At 41.4% G+C, this 10000-nt stretch overlaps 2 protein-coding genes across 2 annotated transcripts in view; one reads left to right on the top strand and one right to left on the bottom strand.

Moving 5' to 3' along the window:
• mettl1 (methyltransferase 1, tRNA methylguanosine) overlaps nucleotides 1-5281 on the bottom strand; it is an 8737-nt gene extending 3456 nt beyond the window's left edge. Inside the window, exons 1-3 of the mRNA XM_056468743.1 lie at nucleotides 5062-5281; nucleotides 4703-4827; nucleotides 1469-1653 (exon numbers count right to left, since the gene is read on the bottom strand). Of these exons, the coding sequence (XP_056324718.1) occupies nucleotides 1469-1653; nucleotides 4703-4827; nucleotides 5062-5141 (390 nt within the window). The 5' untranslated portion in view covers nucleotides 5142-5281. The remainder of the gene's footprint in view (nucleotides 1-1468; nucleotides 1654-4702; nucleotides 4828-5061) is intronic.
• Nucleotides 5282-5865: 584 nt separating this feature from the next.
• slc11a2 (solute carrier family 11 member 2) overlaps nucleotides 5866-10000 on the top strand; it is a 16273-nt gene continuing 12138 nt past the window's right edge. The window contains exons 1-2 of the mRNA XM_056467989.1: nucleotides 5866-5966; nucleotides 9718-9833. The gene's annotated coding sequence lies outside the window, so the exon portion shown is untranslated. The remainder of the gene's footprint in view (nucleotides 5967-9717; nucleotides 9834-10000) is intronic.

The raw sequence follows: 10000 nt of genomic DNA, 5'->3' as shown, positions 1-10000 counted from the left end.
AATGAACAGAACTATACTGTGGCTCCTCTACATTTAAGCCCCCATGAAATCTAAACTAACCGTATTGATTTAATTCACTCACATTGCTGGTTCTGTGGTGAACAGTTCATCTGTGCAGGTCATTAAGAGAAAACACAATAGTTTGCCTTTGTGATCTTTAATGTAAATCTGCAAATGCACTTCCTGTTTGTTTTCAGTTCAATTCTCAGATTAGGTGTGTCTGAGGTAGTGGGTGTGGCTAACATACTTAACCACGCCCCTCCAGCTGTCAGTTTTGTCAACAAACAGAAATGGTGAGCAGGAGGAGGAGTCTGTTAGGTTGTAATAACTCTCCCCAAACTCTTTCTCCAGCTTTTAGAATGAAACGCCTACTTTACTACACCCAATCAGCTCGCAGTAAAAACACAAGCCACGCCCACTGTTTTCTTATTCAATATTCTAGGAACTGCGTCACAGTATGAAAAAAATAGAGTCATATCTTCTGGTTCATGCAGACTTTAAATGAACTGAACCATACGTGGCTCCAATACAGTGAGCCATATAGGGCAGTGCTTCTCAACTGGTGGGTCGCGGGGACATTTTCAGTGGGTCGCGGAGTGTGTGGTCAAAAAAACAACAAATGTTTAATATGTACCTTATTTTGCTTATACCGGACTTTTATTTTGAAATGCGTGCGCGACAACCGTACCGTTTGACATGTGAAATTTACACACAAGTACGACCCCGAATATGTAAAGTATGGATTTACATATATTGACCACAAAAAAAGGCGTAAGACTGCTCAGTGTGTCATATGTAGTGAGGTGCTCTCACAACAGAGCATGAAACCTAAATCAAAACAACGTTCAGAAACCAAACATGCCAGGACAAACCTGTGCACTATTGTCAAAGACCACAACATTTAGTTAAATGACAGCAATAAAATATTGTTTATTTGTAAGTCTTGGTGATTTTCCTATGATTTATCTGTCACTACTTGTGTATGTTAATAAACAAATACAAATTAATTATAGTTCCTAAAATTATATTATAGTTCCTAAACATTTGGGTCGCGGCTTGATGACCATGTAAAAATATGGGCCCCATGGAGAAACCAGTTGAGAAGCACAGATATAGAGGCTTCAATACCATTAACTGAACTGAATCGCACCGTGCCTTTAATAAACGAACTGAACCGTACTGTAGCTCCAATAGTGTTAATGAACTGAACTATATAGAGGCATTAATATGGTTAAACAAACTGAACTAAGCTGTACTGCGGCTCCAATACCTTTAAAGGCATTAACCCATACTGAGGCTTCAATAGCATTAAATGAACTGAACTGTACCTCTAATACTGTGAACCCAACTGAATCACTTCAATAGCGTTAACTGTACTGTGGCCGTGTGTGGCTCCAGATTATCATTACACCCCATCTCTAAGCATCTAATCTCTGTGTTCTGGACATGAGGAGTAAATAACACACACCTGGCCCTTCCTGAAGAAGTTGGGCAGGTACTTCATGGCGTTGCTGCGCAGGCAGGCGATGTTCTGGTACCGGCCCGGTTCTGCCACTCTCAGAGAGCGAATGCGGTCCTGCACATAATCAGACACTTTAACCCGGATCTCCAGACCCAGAATCAGCTGCTGAGGGAAGAGCTGCGAGAGCTGGACTGCAGAGAAACAGAGGAGATCATCAGAAAACACCAGAGGAGGTCTATCGTGAGCTGTGTGTACAGAAGTGTGTGTAGTGTAGTGTGTCCAGCGTCATACTGCAGGGACAGAAACACAACATGATGATCCTGATGTTAAAATAGGATCAGAATCTCAGTGATTCTGAGGCCGACTGCAGAGTGATGTAGGCAGGGTTTATTTGTGCCGGAACAAGCCGGATCCAGCACCTCTGAAATCTGATCCAGCACCTCATTTTACTGATCCCCCTTCTCATTTTACCTCACCCCCCTCATTCCCCTGCTCATCACTTTTGTTTGCGACACCCAACCCCCACCACAAACCCCCCGCTCATCACTTTCGCTTGCGAGACACCGAACACGCCCCCCCCCTAACCACTTCCATCCGTGACAGCCAACCCCCACCTCACCCCCCGCTCACCAATTTCGTTCACGACAACCAACCCCTATCACCCCCCCCGCTGTTCACTTTCTTATGCAACACCACCAACACCCCTCCCCCCGCTCATCACTGTCGTCCGCGACACCTCTCCCTGCTCTGGTAACATGCCGGATCCGTTACCCCGATATGTTCCAGCACCTCGCAATTTACAAATTAAGCACTGGATGTAGGAGTGAGGTTTTCCCCACCCACTGAATTGATTGACAGGTGCATATTAACATGTCTCCATAGTAACGCGTATAAACATGTCCACTCCAGCACACACACATCTAATACGCATACTGTCTGACTCATAAACCAGATCTCTGCTTCATCTGTGTCTGTCTCTGTCACTGACTGCTGTTTATCTGACGTAACACAGGAAAAACACACATGTGGGAACGGTGGGCGGGGACAGAACCAGCTCATTTGCATTTAAAGGCACAGGCTACAAACAGCTTCACAGTCCTCACAGTGTGAAATGGTCATATTCAGCAGGGTTTAATGAATGATCTGATGAGTGTTTACAGCTGAAACTCTACAGACACGCTCTGGAGACGCCAAACACTGATCTCACAGCTTTGAGAAGGGGGAAATAGGAACAGCTTTAAAGCCTATTGGGTACAAGTCTGCAGGAGACTAATGCTGTATCTGAAATCAGCCCTATACCCTTATTCACTATCCCCTATGGTAGTCCATTTAAAGGAGTGACTGAAGCGAGTGAGTGAATTGGAGCACTACTGAGGGCATTGATTTTTCAACTTCTCGTTTCAACATGTGCAAAAGTTACTTTAATTAAATCATATTTTATTTTTAATCACACACTGATAGGATTGTGCTTTAGACGCCATCTTGTGGGTAGACACAGAAATTCATTCATATCTATATATATATATGTGTGTGTTTGTTTTTCATTGTGCTCTCTCTCAATATATATATATATGTATATGTCTGCTTTTCGTAGTTTCTCTATCTGGGTGTACTTTTCAATGTATGTTTTGCTGTCTTTCAGTTTCCATTGTAATGTTAAAGGTACAGTTCACCCTAAAATAAACATTTACTTACTTTCACAGAGTTGCAAAGCTTTAAGAACCTTTTACTTTTTCTGAAAGAAGATAATTCGAAGAATGTTGGAAACCGGTAACCATTCACATCTATAGTAGGAACCAAAAATACAACTGAAGACAATGGCTGTGTTCATCCAGCATTCTTCAGTATTTCTTCCTTTGTGTTCAACGGGTGGTTTGTGTTTGAGGGGTGGCGCAGTGGGTAGCGCTGTCACCTCAGAGTAAGAAGGTCTCTGGTTCGAGTCCCGGCTGGGTCAGTTGGTGTTTCTGTGTGGAGTTTGCATGTTCTCCCCGTGTTGGTGTGGTTTTCCTCCGGGTGCTCCGGTTTCCCCCACAGTCCAAACACATGCGCTATAGGGGAATTGATCAACTAAACTGGCCGTAGTGTACGAGTGTGTGTGTGAATGAGTGTGTATGAATGTTTCCCAGTACTGTGTTGCAGCTAGAAGGGCATCCGCTGTGTAAAACATATGCTGGAATAGTTGTCGGTTCATTCCGCTGTGGAGCCCCCTGATTAATAAAGGGACTAAGCTGAAAGAAAATGAATGGGTTTGTGTTTGACCTAATGTAGACGGTGTCCTGTCTCTTTAAGAGGGTTGCAGACGCTGGAGATGCTGCAGGTCATCAGATGCTGGTGAATGTCGCCCTCTGTCTGCTCCAGGATTTACTGCAACAACCAACTACACACTGATCATCACAAACCTCCCCTGGACTACACAGTAAATGATCAGGAGTCTGCTAAAACACACACTGTAAATCAGCGTCAGACACACAGATACAGCATGATCAAACTCACACTGATCATATTCATCAAACAATACGCACAGAGGCACACACATCACTCCTAAACGCCTGCTCAGATTAAAAAGACAGCTCAAACGTGATATTTTAACTAATAAACATATATATATATAAATATATATATAAAGAAAAGTGGCCAGTTTATTAAGCAGCAGGCTCCTGGAGCTGTGATGTGGCCGTCTTTATATGAATAATCAGCAGAGATCATCTGACGTCTGCATTACTCTGACACTTGCTGGATTCTTCATCCAGAATTCATATGGTTAACTCTAAAGCTGGGGCAGCACGGTGGCGCAGTGGTTAGCACTGTCACCTCACAGCCAGAAGGTTGCTGGTTCGAGTCCCGGCTGGGTCAGTTGGTGTTTCTGTGTGGAGTTTGCATGTTCTCCCCGTGTTGGTGTGGGTTTCCTCCGGGTGCTCCGGTTTCCCCCACGGTCCAAACACATGCGCTATAGGGGAATTGATCAACTAAACTGGCTGTGGTGTATGAGTGTGTGTGTGTGAATGAGTGTGTATGGGTGTTTCCAGTACTGGGTTGCGGCTGGAAGGGCATCCGCTGTGTAAAACATATGCTGGAATAGTTGGTGGTTCATTCAGCTGTGGTGACCCCTGATGAATAACGGACTAAGCTGAAGGAAAATGAATGAATGAACTCTAACGCCAGCTCTTTAAGTTGGCAGCCACCGGCAGTATTTCTGATGTGTGTGTGTGTGTGTGTGTGTGTGTGTGTGTGCGTGTATACCCAGCAGTCCTCCATATCCACAGCCGATGTCTGCAAACTCCACCTGCGCTCCTCCAGCCCCCTCCTGCTGAGGGAAATACTGTGGGTACAGCGGAGACCAGTCCATCTGCTCTGGACACACCGGACTGACACACACACACACACACAAACAAAGATAAGTGAGGGGAACACACACAGACAGCCACATACAGACTCACGCACTCACACACACACACACACACACACACACACACACACACACACACACACACACACACACACACACAAACATGCGCACACACACACACATACAGTACTATAGACAGACAGACACTCACTCACTCTCTCTGTCACACACACACGCGCACGCACACACTTACTACTGGAAGGTGTGGTCCGCCATGGGGTTTGAGTGGGCTCTCTGCCGGTAGTAGCGCTTCTGCGGCATACACACACTCATCGCGACTGCTTCGCTCACTCACACACACACACACACACACACTCTCGGTGTTATTAGAATAAACTATTGTTGACTTCACTCTCTAGTTTCACGTGTGCTTTCTCTTCTTCTTCTGTTGTTGTATTTTCTTCTTCTGCGGCGGCTGCAGTGTGCGCGCCCTCTGCTGGACAGACAGTGAAACAACACAAACTAAAACACCAACACGACGCTAAAGCTCAATATTTGCGCAGTGAAACATGTCCACAGAATCTGGAAACAGTTTGACATTATAATTGTGTTTACCTCTGTATAATTACTACATGAACAGAACAAATGAGGAAGAGTTTAAAGTCATGTCAGGGTAGTTTATCGCTATTAATAACTATCACTTACTACTCTCCCTTTCTTTTACTCTTATTTACTTTTGTCGTCATGTCTTTTTGCGATTGTTTATTTGTTTCATTATCTTATGTACAACTAGCTCATATTGTTTCATTCCCACTTCTGTTCTTTACAGATTTAATCCTCATTTTATGCATATTTCTTCTCTTCTGAATAAAAAACAGAAAATAATTTTTTGACAGAGTAAATATTATGGAGTAACTTTATAAGGGATATTTATTTTATAATGCTTCGTATGTTTGTCGCTCTTCTGTGTAGTGCCCTGACCATCTTCGCTCCTTTTATGCGCTGTCAGCGTGACCGCGCTCTCGTGACTCTTATTTTGAAGTGTCCGGCTGTCGCGCGCGTCCCCGTCACCTTCGCTATCCTCATGGCTGGTTTTCAATGAAGTCCAGCTCTCCTTCATCATTCTTCATCTCTTCTGACAGCAATCTTCATTTTCAGGTGAGTCTCCGCCATCTTCACCAGCTCAGGGAGTGTGTGTATTCAGCAACAGTGTGTGTGACGGTAGTTGATCAATGAAAACGCGACGAGTTTCTGCATTTCTGACACATCGACACAGTCTCAGATTAATGTCAATAAACCCCGTGTTGACCAAAGGGGAACGGGTCACGAGTGGGGCTTCACCTCAGCAGAACACTCATTTGATCTTAAATCGAGTCATTTAATTGTTTTAAAGTCATATTATTAGTTTTAACAAAATAATCGTTTAATTGAGATTAAACGCCAGAGTGTGGATATATATAAACACACAGCTGTGGAAAAAGGGAAGTGACAGCTTGGTAGTTCACATTTTTATCTATTATTATCATTATTATTATTATTATTATTATTTTAGATTTAACTTATGTGTTAGAGTAGTTTTAGTTTTGTTGATGACTTTTATTCTAGATTCTGCATCGCTCGCAGCATGTTTAGCTGACTTTATATAATAGAGAAGCTGTCATATTTTCAGTCTCGTTTATTTTTATCTTTAGACTAATGTTTTAAAATCAGATCAGTTCATAAAGGTGATTTTCACAGCAAACCACGAGCACATGTGTTGTTTTGACCAATTATCCTCGTCTCTATGCTAAATTACAGTATTTGAAATATGGAGATTTCACCAGTTGAGGTAAAGTTGGTTTAATATTCACACATTCAGACATATTCCCCTATATAATTATAGGTATAGATAATATAATTTCACAATAATATTATTTGCAAATTCTAAATGGTGAAATCATGTTTGATTCATTGACTATAAAAGTAGAGCATTGTGTGCTCATCCGCAGTTAAATAGAGCTAATGTTGTTATGAAGTCTTATTTACGTCTGATTTCAGACCGAATATTTAAAGTACCATGGTAAACAATATAAGAAGCGTGTCACTGAATAAATGTGCGAAAATAAAACTAACGTTACCTCAATATTTCACCACATAGCAAAGTCTGATATATGGCTATAAAGTGTGTGTATATATATATATATATATATATATATATATATATATATATATATATATATATATATATATATATATATATATATATATATATACACACATACACACACACACACACACACACACATATTAGTGATTCTTCTATTTGTCATACTTCTAAAAGTATATATGTATGTTACATTTTCTGCAATATTTTGAAATGTACATGCCTCATACTGTATATGTACAGTTAATCATGTGTTAATTCTATATGTGAAATCTAAGCATTACCTTATATATTATACATGTGATTAGCATATATTGTAGTTGTCATATATCAAATTTCAATGTGGAGTGTTTACATTCATTTTTAGACAACACAACAGCAATGTTCTAACATCAGAGGAGCTCATTTATTGTTCATCCTCTTCTCTATGCTCTAAATGGATATAGTTTTAGTGCTATGACACCTGTAAGGTTATTAAATTCATGCAATAAAATATAAAAAATGCTCTCAAACTTGTGCAGAATTAAGAAATGCATTGAAAGTTGTGAATTTCCATGTTTCTTTACAGTATACGTTTGTGGCCAATTCACAGACAGAATTATTCATCGTCCTGTGAAATAATATGAATATTTCTATGTTTAAAATGAATATTAATATTTTATGTTTATAATAGTGATGTTCAACAGTGATTTTAAGTGTGTCATCTGATATTTTTCTTCTAGAGTTTTTTTTTTCTTTTGCATAATGAATAAAATAAATGAAAACATTAGCTGTGGTCAATATTATTAGCCGTAGTAAATTAATTCTGTGAATTGTCTACAGAAAACCTCTGTTGTCCTGTAATTACCTGATTAACCCAAGCCTTTAAATGACACTTTAAGCTTTATTATTAGAATCATAATTAGATGATGTTGTTTGAAGATGATGTTTAAAAATTAAACACTTTGGAAAAATGTGAGAAATAACACAAATTACAGGACGAGGAACAGATTTAGTCTGCAACTGTATGTTTCTGTTTATATTTACTTTAATCTTCGCTTGTGTGTGTGTGTGTGTGTGTGTGTGTGTGTGTGCGTGCGTGTGTGTGTGTGTGTGTGTGTGAGAGAGAGAGCAGAAATGCAGCAGATTATGTAAATAATGGTGTTTTTCTCTCTCTCTCTCTCTGTGTCTGTGTGTGTGTGTGTGTGTGTGTGTGTGTGTGTGTGTGTGTGTGTGTGTGTGTGTGTGTGTGTGTGTGTGTGTGTGTGTGTGTGTGTGTGTGTGTGTGTGTGTGTGTGTGTGTGTGTGTGTGTGTGTTATTATTATTATTCTATTTATCATAATGTCTTCTGCTTGACTGAACACTGCAGTGTTTCCATCACAGAGCTCATGTTGATCAGTGATGATTATAGCTGCTGTTCAGAGGATTCACATCACAGTAAACACACTGACGAACAAGTCCAGTCCAGTCTCTCTCTCTCTCTCTGTGCTCATGGGAAACACACACACACACACACACACACACACACACACACACACACACTGAGAGTTTCAGAAAACGCCAGAATACGGGTGCAATTAACTATGTTAATGTAAACTATATTGTAAAAAAGCTGATGTTGCAGTATGTTATTTTGACAGGACTTTGACTTTCTGTGTGGAGTTTGCATGTTCTCCCTGTGTTGGTGTGGGTTTCCTCCGGGTGCTCCGGTTTCCCCCACAAGTCCAAACACATGCGCTATAGGGGAACTGATCAACTAAACTGGCTGTAGTGTATGAGTGTGAATGAGTGTGTATGGGTGTTTCCCAGTACTGAGAAGGGCATCCGCTGTGTAAAACATATGCTGGAATAGTTGGCGGTTCATTCTGCTGTGGCGACCCCTGATAATAAGGGACTAAGCTGAAGGAAAATGAATGAATGAGTGAATGAATGAATGAATCTTCATCATATTTATACACAAATATAATAATTGTGTCATAAAGGGAGGGAGGGAGATGATATGAATATTGAGGGAGAGTGAATGCTGACAGAATGTTCACTTTTGGGTGAACCGTCCCTTTAATGAGTGATCCTATTATAAAGTCTTGATATTAAAGGGGCAGTTCACTCAAAACTCAACATTCTGTCATCATCTACTCACTCTTTACTTGTTCCAAACCTTCTCCACTTTCTGTATTCGATGAAACACACTGAGAAGATATTTTGAAGAATGCTGGAAACTATTGACCTCCATTGTATATCTTACTATTGAAAGTCAATGGTTACCGATTTTCAGCATTCTTCAAAATATCTTCTTTTGTGTTCAGCAGTAGAAAGAGACTCATGAGTGTTTATAACAGCTCGAGGGAGCGTGTGTGTTGATTTGTGGGTGAACTGCCCCTTCAGGCCGCTGCTGGAGGCATTAGTGCTGTCTTATTTTGCTCTCGGTGAGTTCAGCTAATGTCGAGAGTGATGACGAGCGTCGGGACAGCTTTAATAACACTGTCATGATCATGAGTGAGCCGAGCATCTGCACAGGAACATTCACTCACATCAGGACTGAGAACTCCAACACCTGCTCTACCTGTTCAACCTGCTCCTGTGTGTGTGTGTGTGTGTGTGTGTGTGTGTGTGTGTGTGTGTGTGTGTGTGTGTGTCTGTGTAGGGGGTGAGTCTGAGTGACTCTGCGTGAGTGTGTCCTATAGGAGTGTGTGTGTGTGACTGAGACTTTGAGTGTGAGTGTGAGTGTGTGGGTGTGTGCGGTGCCGTTGTTCTTATCAGTGGTGTGTGTCTCTCTGCTCCTCTAGATTACAGCAGCAGCAGCAGCAGGAGTGTCTCCAGTGTTTCCCAGAGTTCCTCACTGCGGATGAGCAGAGCAACATTCAGCACACGGCGGACCACTGCACTTCTCACGGGCTTGGCTGTGAGTACACACACACACACACACACACACACACACACACAAACACACTCAAACTTACATATACTCAAACACACACGTGCAAGCATGAACACATACACATACACATTTGTGCACACTCACACATGCGCGGACATACACCTAGTCATACATTCAAACAAACACACACA

The sequence above is a fragment of the Danio aesculapii genome, chromosome 11 (assembly GCF_903798145.1).
Source record: "Danio aesculapii chromosome 11, fDanAes4.1, whole genome shotgun sequence".
Taxonomy (NCBI): domain Eukaryota; kingdom Metazoa; phylum Chordata; class Actinopteri; order Cypriniformes; family Danionidae; genus Danio; species Danio aesculapii.
Note: the sequence above shows the minus strand (reverse complement) of the source record. Positions and strands in the feature narration are given on the sequence as shown.